This window comes from Schistocerca gregaria, chromosome 2 (genome assembly GCF_023897955.1).
Source record: "Schistocerca gregaria isolate iqSchGreg1 chromosome 2, iqSchGreg1.2, whole genome shotgun sequence".
NCBI lineage: Eukaryota > Metazoa > Arthropoda > Insecta > Orthoptera > Acrididae > Schistocerca > Schistocerca gregaria.
In genome coordinates this window covers 573,457,128-573,478,201 of record NC_064921.1, presented here as the reverse complement: position 1 = coordinate 573,478,201, position 21,074 = coordinate 573,457,128, and the positions used below count along the sequence as shown (strand labels likewise).

The 21,074-nt window shown below is 39.7% G+C and overlaps 3 protein-coding genes across 5 annotated transcripts in view; 1 reads left to right on the top strand and 2 right to left on the bottom strand.

Moving 5' to 3' along the window:
• LOC126333107 (cullin-1-like) overlaps positions 1-11,209 on the top strand; it is a 53,249-nt gene extending 42,040 nt beyond the window's left edge. The window contains exon 5 of one of the 2 annotated variants that reach the window (XM_049996713.1): positions 9,118-11,209. In XM_049996713.1, the coding sequence (XP_049852670.1) occupies positions 9,118-10,678 (1,561 nt within the window). In that variant the 3' untranslated portion in view covers positions 10,679-11,209. The remainder of the gene's footprint in view (positions 1-9,117) is intronic. The other variant, XM_049996714.1, reaches the window with a different exon arrangement.
• Positions 1-21,074, bottom strand: part of LOC126333149 (uncharacterized) — a 229,801-nt gene that overhangs the window by 115,504 nt on the left and 93,223 nt on the right. The window lies entirely within an intron of this gene.
• The window catches only part of LOC126333081 (uncharacterized), a 330,586-nt gene that overhangs the window by 256,459 nt on the left and 53,053 nt on the right, over positions 1-21,074 (bottom strand). The window lies entirely within an intron of this gene.

Below are 21,074 nucleotides of genomic sequence, written 5' to 3'. Positions count from 1 at the left end.
TTCATGCAATTTTTTACAACCACCCTGCACAACACTCAGTGGTCCTTATCCGTCAGTACATGAGCTCTGCCCAGTGTTGGTTTAGCTGTGGTTGTTCCTTCACATTTCCACTTTACTGTCACATCATCAACAGTAAACTTGGTGTTTATGAGGACTAAATGCCCCTGATGGATTTGTTACTCAAGTGACATTTAATGTCAATCAAACATTGAAGTTGCTATTACTTTTTACCCCTACATAACTTTAATTAAAACCTCTTAACCAATGTCCCAATTATTAATATTACTGTTAGCGCTACAGATTCTGGTCTGTTTATTTTCATTTATTAGGATGCATCTCAATGATGTTTTTTCTCCGCTGCTGGATCCCCCTTGCACTACCCCAGTCAGCAGCCATTGTCTGTTGGATTCCTTGGGCTTAGGGCAGCACGTCAGCAGAATTTCCACTTTATATGTGATTGCACAGTACACTGTAACATCTTAGAATCCACACTTTCATTATCACTTGCACCAGTGTAGTGTATTACTGGGTTCCAAGTCCTGCTACAAGGAAATCCCTCTCAGAAGACATAGAACACTGTACTATCTTGCATCAAAATTCAGTATTCTTTGGTACGGCTGCCCCAGTGTTCTTCGGTATGGCTGCCTCAGTGTTTGAAGATAGCGTCTGAGTGCGATATATTGTTGTTGCCAGTGTTCCACTAGGGGTGGCAGCACTAGACCAGCCTTGGGGACAGCAACTGCGTGGTGGGCAGTTCATGCACTGTGTACAGTATGGAGGCATATATAATGATGACATGCAACTTTGGCATCAGTTTTCAGCAGTACTCGGCAGCTGCGTTCTCCTGAAGAAGGCAGGCAGATGGATCACTGAAATATCGAGTCGTGTTGATTTAGGATCTGGCAGCAAAGCCGAGCAGACTGCCAAGAATTATTACACTGGGAAAGCCTATGAAGTCACAAGTCCTCCTTGTATCCCTAAGTGTATCTGTAAAAGGAGAGCAACCACTGAATCTGCAGACATTGCCAAGGTGAAGAGTGTTGCTCCAGCAAAAGGTCAGTGCCTAGCAAAACACAAAATACACAAAAACTGTGTCCTCAGCGGCATCCAACAGATCATCTTCTGAAAAACAAACTGAAGGGAAACACAACAAAAATAATAAAAAAGACAGAATCATTCTCAATGTATCTTTCCTCCCTGAGAGGAGAACATAAAAAAAGAGAAAGGAGAAACAGAAATGCCAATCTTAAATGGCATGTAAATGGTCTCAGGACTGACATGGAAGAATTGAAGTTCCTGTTACACAAAATCCTTTCTATGTATGTCTCCAAGAGATTGTTCTTAAATCATTTCATAAACTTGCACTATTAGGCTATAGTCTTGACAGAAAACAAAACTCTACTGGAGAAAGGATGAAGGCAGAGATGCAACTCCAACCACTCAGTGCCAATAACCTTAACCACAAGGTGCCAAATCTGTTGCTTCCACCACAAATGCATCAATTCTACTTCAGTATTTATACTACACTTTCACTTCATGAATCCCTTGACAGTGAGGTTCTCAGATGCTTGCCAACCAACTTTCCTGAACATTTCTTACTTTCTGAGATTACAATGCACAAAATTTGCTATGGAGCTCTATTAGCACTTATTCTTAGAGTCAATTGGCCGAGAGTCTCTTGCTATCAGAAGATATTTGCCTTTTGAATAATGGATGTATGGCAGCTAGCTTTTAGCCCAGCCCAGTCCTCACTGATACTCTTCAGTGGTAAGTGATGAGGGACCTTCCTTTGAGTAACCCCCTCCCAGTCTAGCTGCATCTCCATGTCAGAGGAGAGCGTGAAACACACTTCATCTTTGATGAGGCATACTAGCTATTTCACAGAATCATTGCATATCTGAGGGATATAACAGTCTCCAGAATGGGTGAAACACATTAGAAGAGGTGGAATCCGCAATGCAGCTCTGCAATAAGTGACAGGTGATTGGCAATATGAAGATTCAATAACGGTCATTTCAGGTGGAAATACACTGAATCTTAAATAGTAATTGCTATTGCCCAGAAAAAGGTGTCTTGTTGAGTTCCTAATGCCCAGTAAAAGATGTTGTGGGCTGAGTTCCTGAATGGTTTTCGCTGCTGCAGATCAAAGAGAGTCAGAAAATTTCCAACAGCCACAGGACAGTTTGCTTGACAGTCATAACAAACAGTGGAGTGCTCACAAGGATACCAGAAGAGACATCCCACATAATGGCACAGTTTCTGAAAGCTGTAGCTTTGATTTTCGCACTCCAATCAGCCTTTCTGTGTGTATGACTTACTGCTGCACTGACTACATATCACTCCACTGATCCAGGACAGGGGTAATTCATTATAGCATAACAACCGTGCCTGGCTTTTAGGAAAATCCTCATAATTTTTAGCAAAATTAGGGCATAATACACCTACTCCCACTGGAAAGAGAATATTCTGATTTTTCTGTAAAAAAGGGAAAGTGCTATCTATATCCAAATGATTTTGCCAATAGACTTTATGAACTGCCTCTTAAAGCCCCTAAGCAAATTTTAATAATTGTTTAATATGTATTTTGGAAACAAGAAATGATGTACACTACTGCCAGCAGGTATTTAATGAGCATAAGTCAACTGTAGTAAATATACACACAAGACTTCTTCATTTGCAAACATCTTATATTGGTCTTTTTTAACAATCGCCAAAAATATAGCACTATTTGCAGGCACATCATCATCCATTAGATGCATAGTTGGAGCTTCTTTGAACATCTCCCATGCTTAGATCTTTTCTCAAAACCATTTTTTTCTTCCTTCCTTTTTCTTGTTTAAGTCTCTATTCCCGTAACTACAGCCCATAAACTGCAATTGACACTTAAAACATCTACAAAAGGACAAGAAAAAAACTGGTTTTAGCTTTTTATGAGTTTTCATTAACATTGCCCTACTTTTAACCAACCAGAGCTATGGGTGTGATATGCCATGCTCAATTTTAATGAGTGTGAGATCCATGAGCCTTATATTCAATGGGAAATTATTGTTGCTGCCTTATCTGAAGGTAAGAGCTCTCAGTGCATTTAATATTCCAAAATATTTGAAATGATGAGACCTCATTTCAAAGCTTAGGGGAAAGTTTTTTCTGTCCTGGTCTCATTATGCTTGTGTTTCATATTGGTCAGTGCAAACCTCAAACCTTAAAATGCTCAACTGAGTGCACAAGGAGGGCCCCAGATCAGTTACAGGTCCTATAGGATCAGCTCCATATCTTGACTAAATGCACAGGCTGTAGAACTCCCACTAGCCATTCAGGGGCAGCTATACTCATGGTGCCAAACACCTACACTTCTCAGGACATTTGCAGTTACCTACTTACGCAGATTGACTGTGACACAGGCAGCATTCATAAAAACTACCCACAAGCATCAAGCCCATTTGCAAAGCAGATATAATCTGAATGAACTCTTTCTGAAAGACATGACTGGTGGACTTGGTTGGCTGCTCCATTAGTGCTCTCAACTGTGTCCTCTGGACACACCAGCCAAATGAATGTAAAAGTTTAATGTTGAATTGATGTAGTCTTGATGGCATTTAAGTGTGTGAGATTTGATCATGTACAAAAATTCTGTATATGCCCTGATTCCCTGAGTGGTTTACAGAACATTTAGCAGCTTTACCCAGCAAAGAAGACAGCCAAAAACCCATTACTTATTGCAAAGACAGGGAAATGTTGTTTTATTCTGCTGGGTATCAGCTTGTTTGTGAATCGGGGGAAAAATACAGTTTGATGTAGGTGGGGTCATGGTATAGTGCTGGACCAGAAAGTTTGGGTGAAAAAAAAAACATAACATATGGAAACATTTCAGAAGGCATCAAATTTTCTACATGGTGATAAAGGTATGGATTTGGATCTGTTCTGTATTAGCTCAACACTACTTCTGAGGGGCCGCTGCATCATGGTTTGAAGACAATAAAACAGATTTTATCTAAATACATGCTCAGTGCCCTGACCTCAACTCCACTTAACGCCTTGGAATAAATGTGCTATCATGTATGTGCTAAATGAATTTGCCTAATATTATGGCAACAATTCTTCACCATGATTCAAGAAGAATGCAAACAAATTCTGCCTTCAGGATATCAGAATTCACAACAAACCATTCCTGAAAAATAACTACTGTATTTTAGCTAAAGGATTTTGTACACTCTATCTATACTACTAAATGACTAATCCAGTTCTTGGTTCCTAGTGCATAATACCAGTTGCAGGTTGCCTAGCAAACGGCTTCCAGGGGAAACAAAAATTTGAATTATAATATTTGATATAATTATTGGCCAAATTTGAAAATGTAAAATCCTCTCATAATCTATTCATTAAGATGTGTAATCTTATGTTAAAGATTTAACATAGTGAGGTAAGTTTTGCAGTTAGAAATTGTGTATATGTCTTGAGGTAAAGTTACTCGCCACACGGAAATATCCAGACTATATTCATCCGGTATTTGAGAATAAGAGTACCTAGTGACTTGCTGTGAACTATAAAAGTTATTTCAAACTTTTACAAATCTTTTCTCGCTGATGACCACAAAAAATTATGAAATGAGAAAAGTTTATTACTTATTACATTTTTTGCTGATCGTTCAATAAAACTACCACTTCAGCCACAATGTTTTACTCTATTACTTCTTTACTACTAACTCTGTTTGCAGCACATTAAGCAGGTGGTAACCACATATATCATTGAATTTACCTGCACAATTATGTCACTGTATGACATATAGTTCAGGAGATGCATCCTGCTGACATTGATGTCATTAGAACAGACTATATTTGCCCAGTGTTTGACAGAACAATTAGCAACTTCCAACAAACTTTAAACATACTTTCAAACTTTTCTAAACTTTTTCTTGCTTACATCAAATAGTCAACACATTAACTCTTGTGTGAAGTAATCAGAAGTCTGAAGCAGTTTTGTATACAGGAGTTCAATTGTTTAAAGAATCAGGGGTTTACCGATTATTTACAAGGCAGCAACCTTTGATGTGAACAGAAGCAGGCATCTTGGAGACTTTGCTCTATATGTATAATATTTTATGACAATTTACCTTTTTCACTTTGTATGTACTTGAACCACTTATCCTTCGAGCTAGGTCTTTCAGTATGATTACATTTTTTCTTTCCCTCGACTAACACTTGTTTTGTGTCTATCTTTACAGATATATGACAATAGCTTTAAATAGTTTAAGAAGTAATGGTAACAACTCACTGAATACTTGAGATGCTGAGTCATCTGCAGGCAGATAAAAAAGATTGAGAACTTTGTTAGCTTTTGGACAAATCCTTCTTCAGAGCTAAAGATAGAATGAGGAAAGTGGCAACTGCGGAGAAGGTGTGGTTTGTGTGAAGTTAGTGTCATGAGGCAGGTGAAAATGGTTGTTTGGAGCAAGGGCTACCAGAAATTGAGGCCAGGAGCATGTATGTGTTTGTGTATATGTGTACTATAGTTCTGAAGAAGAAATACTCTGAAAGCTAGCAAAATTCTCAATCTTGTTTATGTACCTATCCATGGGTCAGCACCTCAACTATTCAGTGGCTTGTCACTTTTACTCCTTAAACTATTTAAATTCAAATGACAGGTTTCCATTACCACATTGACACTAACTTCAATCATAGAAACCAGAAACAAGTTATAATACCCAAGGCATACTGGATGTAAGTTTTAATCCTATGTGTCTGCTTACTTTAGGATTAAAATTTGCTTTTGATTTTCTGTTTGCCATAACCAGTTTTCTTATTGACATATACACCAGACAAATAACTTTTTTTGAACTACCGGAAGTCACTAGTCCATCATGATCACATGAATCTTTTACTTTTGTTTCTTTTCTTTATTGCTTCAAAGATTTTAGGTTTGGTCATATTCACAAATCCATGTAGTGTGTCTCATTTCACACACTACACTCAAATAGAAATGTTATAGATCAGGGGCCATTTTGGAATAATTATTCAGGTTACTTTCATACTAAGACTTCACTGTTAAGATACATTAAATTACATTTATATTGATATAGTTTCTTACTGTGGATTATAGTTTCTGTTACTTTTATACTTCACTCACATCCTTGATATTCTGGTACCTGAATGATAATTACAGTGATGAAAAACAGCTCCATTCGCAGAATTTGTTTGCTTGATATGATTTGTTATGACCCTGGTCAGGACTGTTATAAAGTTTTAACAGTTTAATGCGGCAAGTTGGTGATGACCACACATACTACAGCAATGTATATAACTGTTACAGTTCTGGCCATTGGAACATTCTGCTTTCCAGTATTGTTACTTGATAATGATCCAGACTAGGTCGACAACCATTTCTGTATGCATGTATAAAGGATGGATGTGGGTGTAACATGGGTTTATGCCACTGTAGCTATGGAATTCATAGAACAATTTCAGTCCGTCTTGGTACACATATGATTTAATACTGTGTAGATAAGAAACCTCTTTCCTATCACTAAGGATAGGAGTGTGGGATGGGATGAGGGATAGCAACACTGGAATGCCTGGGGTGATTCCAACCATACTTGATATACATTTAACTTACATAATAAATAAATAAATTGCCAGCAGGAGACAGCTTTCTGAAATGAGGTGAGTATGGAAAGGTGTGACATATACAAATGGGTGTATAGAATGCCTAGAGCAATTTCAACCAAACTTGCTACAAATATGATTTATTATATTTATTGTGGAAAAAAAATCATCATGGAGTATGACATCACTTAAAAGGTTGGAACAATGGTGACAAGTGTGTGTGTGTGTGTGTGAGAGAGAGAGAGAGAGAGAGAGAGAGAGAGAGAGAGAGAGAGAGAGAGAGAGAGAGGAGGGGGGGGGGGGCGTGAAGGGAGGGAAGAGGAGGGGGCAGTGGAGGTTATAATACAATGGCATAATTAGTTTTTTTGTTCACCCAAGAATTTATTTTTGTTGCTGGTGGGGAAATTACAAATGTTCAAAGTAATAAAGTTTTATATTAATACTGGAGTAAAAACGCTAACGTTTTATTTTATAATTTATATACCGTAGCTATATTTTTGAAGATGTGTTAAAAAAATACCTTTGATTTTATGCAATAGATACATCTGATTCTTTATTATGTCTAGTAGAAGATACAAATAACAGGGTTATGCTAGGTACTCAAGTAATGTTACATGAATCACTTTTGTAACTGGAGCTGCATTTTTCATCATTACTATAATCACATAATAGTGAACTGTTTCAGAATGTGGAACAAATGCTCATCATAAATCCCATATATGGCAACCCATGGAAACAGCATTGAATCATTCTATTTGGAGTAAGACAGTAACCAAGCCTAAGTGAAGGAGTAGCTGTCCAGAATTGTTGTCCTTTATCTAAGAGAAATAATATAATGTGTTTCACTTTAAGTTTGCAAAATTTCTGTACTTTTGAAGAACATGCAGATACAGTATTATCGTGAAGGAAAACTTTTTCTGCAATCCCGTACTAGATGCACAACAAAATATGCACTTGTTGGGAGTCTTCACGCCATACCTATTTTGAAGTTACTACTCTCCGTGGAGTGAACCCACCTGTCTCTTTATTTTAGTAGTGAATCCTTCAACTTTACTTCTATATTTGCCAAAATGTTAAAAAATTACTTCAGAATGGCACACATTTATTTGGACTGATTTTTTTTTGTGAATTTATAGTAAACATCACATTCCAGTGAATATCATAACAACATTTTGCCTTTAAGAAATAGTATAAAATCATATTTATCCGTAAAAAATAGAGACTGAATTGCTGAACTATATATAAGAAGTAAGCTGCAAACCTGTTTTGAGTCATTAATACTTTCTCATCTTTCTATTGGTATTGAATCATTCCAACACAATAAATATTTGTTCATACCTTACCTTTTTGTCTGAACTGTGACAAAATATGTTCATAATCCATTGACTTACTTATTGTTCATGTAATAGCAATCAACTTTAGGATTAAAGGAGACCACTCACCAAAAAGCAGAAGTGTTGAGTTGTCAATAGGCCCATACAAAAGAAAGAAAACTTGCTCACTTTCGGAGTTATATTTTGACAAGCTAGAGTAAAATAAAATAAAATAAAATAAAATAAAACACACACACACACACACACACACACACACACACACACACACACACACCTGTGCCACTACATGGTGCTGGCTAGGCTAGCAGTACCATTGTTATTTTTCAGTAGGTGGACTGGTTGTGGTGAAAATAGTGTCGAGTGGGGGGTGTAGTAGATGGGGGGGGGGGGGGGGTAGAAGGAGAGGGAGAGGAAGAGGGAGAGGGAGGCCGGGAGAAGGAGTGGGGATGGGTGGATAGTGGCTCAGAGGGAGGCAGCCTGTTTGCTGGCTAGGAGTGCAGCAGGGATGGGTGTCCTGCATATGGAATAACATGATTGTAGTGGCTGGCATCAGTCTCGGGTAACCCAGTGTCCCTGCACCCTCCACCCAACAGTTTCTCCTTATTCCACCTGGCACCCCGTCCCAATTCACATACCCACAATACCTTCAGCATGTGCTGCTTCCTACTGGCTACTACAGTTGTGCCAGTCCATATACCTGCCACCTATCCCTCTTGCATTCCTAGCTAGCAAACTGGCTGCCACACTCCAAGCTGCTAGACACCCACCCCTGGGCTACCTCCACCCTTCCCTCTACCTGCCCCACCCCAACGGCTACTACCCCAACTCAACCAGTCCACATGCCAAAAAATAAATGAAGGGGCACAGGTGTGTGTGTGTGTGTGTGTGTGTGTGTGTGTGTGTGTGTGTGTTTTTTGTTGTTTTTCTTATCTCATCAAAGGATAACTCTGAAAGCCAGCAAGTTTTCTTTCTTTCTTTTGAGTGTGCCTATCAACAACTCAACACTTTTACTTTTCGGTGAGTGGTGTCCTTTAATCCTAAAGCATTTACATTCTACAAGAACTTCCTTACCACATTTTAAATCAATCTACATTTTTGTTGATAAGTCTTAATATCTTTGTATTATGTCTGTGTGTGTTGAATTTTAAAATAAAAGCTATTATCATCATCATCTTGGTTTCAAGGTATGTTCGCAGAGTGGAGCAGCGTATCCAAGAAGAAAAGAAGCGTGTAAATCTGTATTTACATCCTTCCACAGAGATACCATTAATTGAATGCTGTGAGAAGATAATGATCTCTAGGTATATTGAGCAGTTGCGTTTAGAATTCCAGGCACTTTTGCAAAAGACATCCAGTAATGATGTAACTGAGGAACTTCGAAGAATCTATCAGCTTGTAGTACGAGTTCCAAAACACATTAAACTTTTTACAGATCTGTTAGAGGAACAGGTAATTCAGGAAGGTAATGCAGAAATTGAGAAACAGGATGCTGATGTTTCTCCAGTTACCTATGTTCAAGCACTTTTGAGGGTTTACAAAAGATTCAGTACTACGATAGCAGAAGCATTTTTAAATAATGGTGCATTTGCTGCATCACTTGATAAAGCTTGCAAACAATTTGTTAATGATAATGCAGTCACTCGTGCTGCACCTACACATCAGTCAAAATCACCTGAACTGCTTGCTCGTTACTGTGATGTCATTTTGCGGAAAGGGCCAAAAAGTTCAGAAGACGATGACATTGAGGATATGCTCAATGAGGTTATGATTATTTTTGCCTATGTAGAAGATAAGGATGTTTTTCAGAAATTTTATGCTAACATGTTGGCACGTAGACTTGTAGCAGGATTATTAACCAATGATGATGCTGAAGCAGCAATGATATCCAAATTGAAGCAAGCATGTGGTTTTGAGTATACTTCAAAGCTGCAACGTATGTTCCAGGATATGGACTTATCAAAGAGTCTTAATGAAGGCTTTAGGGAATGGAACAGCAGAGATGAAGAAAAAAGTAATGGAGTGGATTTCAGTATTCTGGTATTATCCTCTGGCTGCTGGCCATATCAGATTTCAGTCCAGGAATTTATTGTTCCACCAGAATTACAAAACCCAATACAGCGCTTCACTCAGTTTTACACTACACAACACTGTGGTCGTAAACTTATCTGGATGCATTCATTATCACGTGGTGAGCTTGTAACTAACTGTTTCAGCATGCGCTATACATTACAAACTTCGACATTTCAGATGGGTGTTTTATTACAATTTAATGACCAGTTGTCATGGACTGTAGCTCAGTTAATGGAGTCAACTGGAATCTCTCAGGATGTATTGATACAGGTTATAAGAAGTTTAATCAAGGCAAAGCTGCTTGTTGTAGACGATACTGATGATAGCATTGAATTAGAAACAACAGTCAATCTGTCCTCTGTTTACCATAACCGCAAAGTCGTAGTTAATATAAATCTACCAACAAAAGGGCAGCTGACTAAGACAGAACAAGAAAAAACACACTGCAACATTGATGAAGACCGCAGAGTACTGATTCAAGCAGCGATTGTGCGAATTGTTAAGACAAGGCGCACTATAAAACATCACCAGTTGGTAGCTGAAGTGCTGGAATTTTTTTCCTCTCAGTTCCATCCTGATGTACATACAATTAAAAAATGCATTGATATACTGATTGAGAAAGAATATCTGGAGCGATCTGAGACAGAGAAGGATACATATAATTACTTGGCATGAAACTGTGGAGATATGTGCAGCTGACTATGTCTGGCTTGTACATTTTTTAACTCAGAACCTTGCTTTTAACCAATAATTAATAAAAAAAATACAGTGTGGTGTTTGTTGGTACATGTAACAGTGAAACCTGATGTAAGGATTGAAACAATATTTCTAAAGCCAGAAATTTGATCTGGTTCATTTTCACAAATTTTTCTGTAATGAATGTAAGTTTATTATGTGTGTTGCAAGTATAAACAGTAATAATGTTGCTTGCATATTTATGCAGACAATATAATGTATATATACATTTGGCACTAAATCAAAAAACAGTTTACTCAGGGATGTATATTTGAACTAACACCACTGCTTAAGATGAAGCATAATTTAAATGTCCAAAATAATCCACATATCATCTAGTTGGTTGTGTAAACTGTATGTTTATATTCCTGAAACAATAAATTGCCTGCCTTTTTGGTAAAAATTATTGTCTGTGGATATGTGATGAAAGTCATAGTAATAAACATCCTGATCACATCTTTGGAACAGAAAGTTGCTGAAACACACTTCCAATTATTATGAAGATGTGAAATTAATTTACTCGATATAGGACAAATAATTGAGGATTTTGGATGTAAATGTTAGTTAGTACTCTGTCATGAAGAGATTAGCACAGGAGAGAAATTCACAATTGGTTGCAGTGAAATAGACAGAAGGTTGATTCCTTTCACTTTTCTTTTTTAAGTTGTAAGTAGGCATATAAAACACTGACACAATTGTGAATGGCTTCATTCTTTCATGAATGGCTTCATTCTTTCTTTGCATAATTCACAGAACTTCCTTCATGTAGTGCTACTTTACATAACATGTTTTGTACTCTTAATTAATCTTTAATGAAGCAGTAGGCATTGCTCATGAGTATTAACCGTGACACGTCACACATGTAATGACATAATGATTGAGAAGTATTTTCCAGTGGTGGTGTCTGACAGCTCATACATATTTGAAAAGTGTCATATTACCATCTTGAGCTGTTGGTAAAATAAGTGGAGATGCTGAGTCACAGATGGGCACAACAACAAGACTGTCATACAAGTAAGCTTTTGGCTGAAAAGGCCACGAAGCGCGCGCGCCCACACATACACACATACACACACACACACTCTCTCTCTCTCTCTCTCTCTCTCTCTCTCTCTCTCTCTGTCTCTCTCTCTCTCATATGCAAATGCTACTCTCACACAAATGACCACAGTCTCTGGCTGCTGAGGCCAGACTGCAAGATCGAGATCTTTAAATTGCTCACTCTTCCTGCACATCACTCTTGTGTATTTTCATACATTATTTTCTGTACCTTCCTGTGCCACATGAACTTGAACGTCATCCTACCAATCCCTCTCCATCTCCTGCTCCTTCTCCTCTCTTATTCCATTTCGTGCATACTAACTTCACCTAATCTAGCCACATCTGCTGTCCCCTTCTTCAGACTTATCCACCCACAGATCTGCAACCCACATTACAATCTTTTTACTTATTTTTCCTTTGATTTCATTGTGTTTTCACATTGATTTCAATTGGTTTTCACTTTTCACTATCAGCTTACTCCCTAACATTTTATTTTGTTTCCCCATTCTTCATCTGTTTCATCCTTTTCATGATTTGTCCCATGATTTTGGTGTATTTTTTGCATGTATTTAGACATTATTTGTGTATTTTTATCCTTCACTATGGATCATTGCTCCTTACATCTGTGTCAGTACAGGAAAGTTTCCTTATTACTAGCCAGAACCCAATGCCACATTCTTTTCCTGCATTGTTGCTTGGTTCATGGAATCCCACCCTCCCCAGATGGACTTACTGTCAAATTACCCATCTCTGGCCGCAACCCCTCCTCCCATAATACCTCCATCTGTTTAGATTCCGCCAGTCCTTAACCATCACCAATGTAATCCTGCAAAACCATGTCAATCAGGCCCAAACCTCCTTGCAACACCTCCTCTCCATACGTAAAATTCTCCTGTTGTGGATTCCCAAATTCCTGGATCTGATATCACACGCTGATACTCTTAACCTCCAGGGACAAGAGCACCACACACAACATCACCTCAAAAATCTCTCCACCCTATCACTTCCTACTCTCACTTCAGAATACAACTATCAACCACCTTCACAACAAACCTCAAAACTCCCCCACATTCTATTATATTTACCGCACCCTCAAAAACTCCCTCCCACCACCATACAGAATCCAGAACAGACCCAAAACACAGTCATGAATCTTTCCTCCAAAAGCCTTAGCCCCACAGAAGTATCAGTCCTTTCCAAAGGCCTCGCCATTTGCCCCACTCCAACACTCAATCATGCAGGACTTGTTAAAAACATTCTCTCCTTCTCCCACTCCCTACAGTGGAAACACTTTTTTGCCATCAATCCTACCAATCAGCCTCAACCAGAAACCAATGTTGAACCCTGCCTGACTCAGTTCATTCCTCCATCCAACAGTTATCCACCCCACAGCCCTCAAATTGCGCTCTGTTAACATTCCATTTCTTAATCTCAAACTTTGTCTCACCATCATTCCCCAAATCCCTCAACATTCAAGTTAACTTTACATCTGCAGAAAGAACCACAATCCACCACCTAAAAAGTGATCCTGACCTTATAATTCTATCCGCTGACAAAGGTCCCACCACTGTTGTTTTGAACTGAAAGGGTTACCTGACAGGAAGACTCTGCCAGCTATCGAATTCATCCACCTACAAACCCTGTCACAGTGATCCCATTTCAGAAATCCAGCAGGATCTCCACTCTCTTTCTCTCTACTTACACCCACCACTCCCCGCACCCCTACCTTCTACATGCTTCCTAAAGTTCATAAACCCAACCACCCAGGACGCCCCATTGGGACCAGTTACTGTACCCCCACTTAGAGAAACTTTGCTCTGATAGATTAACACCTTTAGCCTAATATCAACAACTTGTCCTCCTGTATAAAAGATACCAAATCCTCCCACTCTCCACAGTTCCTGTTCCTCCACAACATGGTGCCCTGCTCATCGCTATTAATGGCACCTCCCTTTACCCTAACATCCATGGCCTCGCTGCTATTGAACACTACCTTTCCCAACACCTGACGGATTCCAAACCTACAATCTCCTTCCTAACCACCACAACCAATTATACCTGCACCCATAGTTACTTCTCCTTTGAAGGCATTACCTACACAAACAAATCTGGGCTATGGCAATGAGCATCCACATGGCACCATCATATGCCAACCTATTCATGAGCCCTCTAGAAAATTCACTTCACCTGGTCCTTCTCCCCCATTTGCTTCACCTGGTCCTCCTCTAGCCAACAAGCCATCTTCCTCGATGTTGATCTCCACTTCAAAGATGGCTTCATCAATACCTCTGTCCATATCAAACCTTTGGCTCATATCCTTGTAACAGAGATAGATGCAAGACTTGTCCCATACATTCTCCCACCACCACTTACTACAGTCTGATCAGAAGCATCACCTATCCCCATCAAAGACAACACTACCTGTGAAACCAGTCAGGTGACGTACACGATAAGCTGCAACCACTGTGTTGCGTTCTGCTGGGTATAACAACCAATAAGCTGTCTGTATGCCTGAATGGGTACCAACAAGCTGTGGCCCAAAACAGCTAGCCCAGTTGCTGAGCGCACTGCTCAACATAACGTTTTTCATTTTTATTACTGCTTCATAGCCTGTATCTCCCTTGGATCCTTCCTATCAATACTAGCTTTTCAGAATTGTGCAGATGAGAACTCTCTCTGCAATATATCCTCTGTTCATGTAAAGCTCCTGACCTCAACCTTCATTAAGTCCTACCCTCTACCTACATATATCTACTTCCCTGTTCCCATTCCAGCACTACACAGTGCTCTATTCCACCAACAAACCCACAATATTTACCTCTCTCTTTTTCGGCCCCCCTCCCCCTTTCCCCCTGCCCTCCGTCTAACCACCCAACTGTACCTAGCTGTCCTACTCTCTCTCCACTTTATCCCTGCATGCTTCCAAAAGCAGTACTTTACTGTCCTCCACCTCTACCCTGCTATCCCTCCCTTCCCTGCCCAACATCCTCCTTACCTCCATGATCCATACTGCTTTTCCCATCACTGGTTGACAGTCTTTCTGTTGGGCATATCTGAGATTCAGCATCTCCACTATATGGTGAACGGTAATCCATCCTTTTCACAGTATTGTCTTTAGTCCATCCTGGTCAGATTGTTGATACTGGTTGTATAAATAAAGTATTTTACCATCAGCTCAAGGTAGTAACATCACATTTTTCAAATAATGTTTTAGACTCCCAAGGGGTCCTCAGTGTGAAATACGAATTATACATGCCGTACCAAGGACAAGGTGCAACTGTGAAGTTTCATGAATGGTCTCAGAAAATACAGGAAACGAAAATTACAAACTACATACCTTTACTGGCCTTCAGAGTAATCACCATTTGCTACAATACATTTCTGGCATCACTTATAAAGTTGCTGGAGAATGTCAGCAAACACTTCCTGTGGAATTGCTCAAAGCACCGCAGTCATGTTGTTGGATATCCACAACGTCTGCAAATGCTTGTAAGAATGAGAGGAGAAGAGTTGAAAATAAGTGAAGACAGCATAATCATTATTGTTCATAAACATTGACAGATATTGAGGATATCAAACGAAATGTGACCATGGTGCTTCAAGCAGTTCCAAAAGAAACATTTGATAACAGTTTCCAGTGGCTTTACAACCAACGTGAGTTGTATGTTGTAGCTATTGGTGGTTACATTGAATGCCACTAAAGGTATTCAGGAACATCTTATACTTTGTATTGTGATAAATAAACTGTTTTATCAAGTACTACAAACTGCCACATATGGTAAAAACAAGGTAAATACATATCTAGTTATTGAGATTACACCGATACAACCACTGACGAGAACTGATGGGGAACATCACTAACATGTTTATTTGCTAATACTAGATACCATGCATGGTTTGGTGGCTGAGTAGATAAGTGTCAGACTAAATGTAATTACTTAGGGTTTGACATGGATTTGATTCTGGGATCTACCTCCAGCAATGCTTCATGTATGATAGAAATGCCGTAAGGCACTGTATATAACTGCAGGTTCTTTCGTAAATGGCTAAGTAGGTCATTTCACAAGTCAGAAAAAGGCAAGGGCTTTATAGTTTCCCTCTTCTTTCTCATGAACTCACAAATGAACAGTTTAAGTATACATCTCTTTATTTTAATCTGTGTTAAATAGATTGTATACAGTATGTTTCCTGTCTGAATTAAAACATTTATACTCTTCTTCATATATTCTGTATTTATGCCCTTTTTCTAAAAAAATGAATTTTCTAATAGTGTATACACAAATTAGGTAGAATGGCTGTGATATCTGTTAAGCAAAAATTTCCATATTTTCTGTCAGTGGTTCATGCTAACAACATAAAGTTAAAATTGTATCAAATACTGATACTACGTACACTAGACTCTCGCTAATCCGGCTATTCCTGGCACACATGGGTGCCGGATTAGCAGAAGTGCTGGATTATTGAGTGTCTGGAATTTATTTTATTCATTTATTTTGTTTTCTATTTATTTTGAAAACATAGTGTACTGTACTTTATTAAACCGAAGGATACAGTTTTAAAACACAGAGGATATAATTTATTAAATCCAAAAATACATTAATTTTCAAAGAAAACTTAGTTCTTGAGTGTATATTGGACAAAATTATACAGTCGTATCACTCACTATGAAACATGTACCTAATTTTTAACTGTCGCAATGATGATACGCAATGGTGGCATGCTTTATCATGCAACCGTTTTACAAGCATGACATCGGTACTACATGTATCTGGTTGTTGCATAATGTATTCCAGGAAGACCTCGGCATCTTCAGCACCAGTAGTGTGAGAAATTTTCATGCTCTCTCTTCCTGTGTTCTCTTCTTCACTACTTTCATCATTACTTTTTTGCACGCTTTTGATTATTTCTTCATCTGTTAAAAGTTTGGTCCATATCACAGTTTTCCTCATTCAGCCACTTAGTAACATATTCCTCATCACTTTTTTCTCCTCCTGGAAGATTGTGGAACATGTCGGTGTACAGAGTAATTGATAATTCCGAACTAACTGGCTCATTGGTGTCACTCACTACTGGATTCAACTTGGCATCAATGGATGGCCACAATTTTCTCCAGCTCTTCAATATGATAGCACTCTCCACTTTATCCCATGCTTCTGCTGCTAGGAAAAAAACATAACATAATTGCTTTCCATGCCTTCAGTATAGTCTCGAGAGGGTCATTTTCAATTTTGTTCAGCAAGGAGATGAGAAGTGAATGTCAATAATGACGTTTAATTGATTCTAAAATTTCCTGGTCCATGGGCTGAATTAGGGCTGTCACATTGGGTAGGAGAAAGAGTGCTTGTATATCATTGGACTTTAGAGAAATATCTGAAGGATGACTGGTACCACTGTCAATTATAAGGATAGCTTTCAGCAGAAGCTTTTTCTTCTTTAGCTCTTTTCTCACCGCCAGTACAAATGTTTCATGAAACCACTAAGAGGATATTGTCTATCCATGAACACTTTCTTCTGAGCACAATACTACACTGGTAGAGCATTTACGTCAGTGTACTGAAAATAACATGGATGTTGGGCCCCTTAGGGATATGGTGGCGAAGGAGGGGAAGAATCCAGTGTGCACTCCATGTGCATTCCGGGAGGAGTCATTCCTGATGTGGAAAGGGTCCTTCCAGATGCCATGAAGAGCACAGGGTGCAGCCAGCTGCAGGTGGTGGCACATGTCAGCACTAATGACGTGTGTCGCTTTGGATCTGAGAAAATTCTCTCTGGATTCCAGCGGCTATCTAATTTGGTGAATGCTGCCAGTCTTGCTTACGAGATGAAGGCAGAGCTCACCATCTGCAGCATCGTCGACAGAACCGACTGCGGACCTTTGGTGCAGAGCCGGGTGGAGGGTCTGAATCAGAGGCTCAGACGGTTTTGCGACCGTGTTGGCTGCAGATTCCTTGACTTGCGCTATAGGGTGGTGGGGTTTCGGGTTCCGCTGAATAGGTCAGGAGTTCACTACACTCAGCTGGCGGCTACATGGGTAGCAGAGGCTGTGTAGTGTGGACTGGGCGGTTTTTGAGGTTAGAAGGCCTCGGGAAAGTACGGGGTGGGCTGCAATGTCAAAGGGTGCATGACAAATACAGGACGTGCTTGGATCAAGGAACAGTCAGAATTATAGTTGTAAATTGTTGTAGTTGTGCTGGAAAAGTCCCTGAGCTTCAAGCACTAATAGAAAGCACAGAAGCTGATATTGTTATAGGTACAGAAAGGGCTAAAGCCTGAAATAAGTTCTGCAGAAATTTTTACGAAGTCTCAGACGGTGTTTAGGAAAGATAGATTAGGCACAATTGGTGGTGGAGTGTTTGTGTCTGTCAGTAGTGGTTTATCTTGTAGTGAAGTCGAAGTAGATACTCAGTGCGAATTGGTATGGGTGGAGGTTATACTTAACAGCCGAATTAAGTTAATAATTGGCTCCTTCTACCGACCCCTAGACTCCGATGATACAGTTGCGGAACAGTTCAGAGAAAGTTTGAGTCTCGTAACAAATAAATACCCCACTCATATGGTTATAGTTGGTGGGGACTTCAACCTTCCCTCGGTATGTTGGCAAAAATACTTGTTCAAAACCGGTGGTAGGCAGAAAACATCTTCCGAGATTGTCCTAAATGCTTTCTCCGAAAATTATTTCGAGCAGTTAGTCCATGAACCCATGCGAATTGTAAATGGTTGCGAAAACACACTTGACCTCTTAGCCACAAAAAATCCAGAGCTGACAGAGAGCATCATGACTCATACAGGTATTAGTGATCACAAGGTTGTTGTAGCTAGGTTCAATACAGTTTCTTCCAAATCCATCAGAAACAAACGCAAAATAATTTTATTTAAAAAAGCGGATAAAGTGTCACTAGAAGCCTTCCTAAAAGACTATCTCCATTCCTTCCGAACTGACTATGCAAATGTAGATGAGATGTGGCTCAAATTCAAAGATATAGTAGCAACAGCAATTGAGAGATTCATACCTCATAAATTGGTAAGAGATGGAACGGATCCCTCGTGGTACACAAAAAAAGGTCCAAACGCTGTTGCAGAGGCAACGGAAAAAGCATGCGAAGTTCAGAAGAATGTGAAATCCCAGACGCGCGAAATTTGGCACGGACTTCGATGCAAGATGCCTTTAATAGGTTCCACAATGAAACATTGTCTCGAAATTTGGTAGAAAATCTGAAGAAATTCTGGTCGTATGTAAAGTACACAAGCGGCAAGACGCAGTCAATACCTTCGCTGCGCAGTGCCGATGGTACTGTTACCGACGACTGTGCCACTAAAGCGGAGTTATTGAACACAGTTTTCCGAAATTCCTTCACCAGGGAAGGCGAATGGAATATTCCAGAATTTGAAACACGAACATCTGCTAGCATGAGTTTCTTAGAAGTAGATACCTTAGGGGTTGCGAAGCAACTCAAATCGCTTGATACGGGCAAGTCTTCAGGTCCAGATTGTATACTGATTAGGTTCCTTTCAGATTACGCTGATGCAATAGCTCCCTACTTAGCACTCATATACAACCGCTCGCTCACCGATAGATCTGTACCTACAGATTGGAAAATTGTGCAGGTCGCACCAGTGTTTAAGAAGGGTAGTAGGAGTAATCCATCTAACTACTGACCTATATCATTGACGTCGGTTGGCAGTAGGGTTTTGGAGCATATACTGTATTCAAACATTATGAATCACCTCGAAGGGAACGATCTATTGACACGTAATCAGCATGGCTTCAGAAAACATCACTCTTGTGCAATGCAGCTAGCTCTTTATTCTTACGAAGTAATGGCCGCTATCAACAGGGGATCTCAAGTTGATTCCGTATTTCTAGATTTCCGGAAAGCTTTTGACATCGTTCCTCACAAGCGACTTCTAATCAAGCTGCGGACCTATGGGTTATTGTCTCAGTTGTGCGACTGGATTCGTGATTTCCTGTCAGGAAGGTCGCAGTTCATAGTAATAGATGGCAAATCATTGAGTAAAACTGAAGTGATATCAGGTGTTCCCCAGGGAAGCGTCCTGGGACCTCTCGTGTTCCTGATCTATATAAATGACCTGGGTGACAATCTGAGCAGTTCTCTTATGTTGTTCGCAGATGATGCTGTAATTTACCGTCTAGTAAGATCATCCGAAGACCAGTATCAGTTGCAAAAGCGATTTAGAAAAGATTGCTGTATGGTGTGGCAGGTGGTAGTTGACGCCAAATAACGAAAAGTGTGAGGTGATCCACATGAGTTCCAAAAGAAATCCGTTGGAATTCGATTACTCGATAAATAGTACAATTCTCAAGGCTGTCAATTCAACTAAGTACCTGGGTGTTAAAATTACGAACAACTTCAGTTGGAAGGACCACATAGATAATATTGTGGGCAAGGCGAGCCAAAGGTTGCGTTTCATTGGCAGGACACTTAGAAGATGCAACAAGTCCACTAAAGAGACAGCTTACACTACACTCGTTCATCCTCTGTTAGAATATTGTTGCGCGGTGTGGGATCCTTACCACGTGGGATTGACGGAGGACATCGAAAGGGTGCAAAAAAGGGCAGCTCATTTTGTATTATCACGTAATAGGGGAGAGAGTGTGGCAGATATGATACGCGAGTTGGGATGGAAGTCATTACAGCAAAGACGTTTTTCGTTGCGGCGAGACCTTTTTAAGAAATTTCAGTCACCAACTTTCTCTTCCGAATGCGAAAATATTTTGTTGAGCCCAACCTACATAGGTAGGAATGATCATCAAAATAAAATAAGAGAAATCAGAGGTCGAACAGAAAGGTTTAGGTGTTCGTTTTTCCTGCGCGCTGTTCGGGAGTGGAATAGTAGAGATAGTATGATTGTGGTTTGAAGAACCCTCTGCCAAACACTTAAATGTGAATTGCAGAGTAGTCATGTAGATGTAGATGTAGATGTTGGGATTTTCCAATCACCATAAGCGGTAGTTTATGACTCCTCTTTGCATTACAACACACGATTAATGTTACACGCTGTTTCTGTTAGCTTCCTCCTCGTTCTTGGCAACCAATGGTTTTGAAGGAAGCATCATGTAAAAGAGTCCTGTTTCATCAGCATTATACAAGGCATCAGCAGTTACATCTTCTTCCTCTTTTATCTTCCATATCTTCCTTACAAACTCATCAGCATCCTTATCGTTAGCTGAGCGACTGTCCCTGGTGACTTTCAGCTGCCAAATGCCATGTATCTCTCTCCTTCCCCTCCCTCCCCCTCCTCCCAGTTTGATAGCCAACCTTCGCTTGCTACAAAC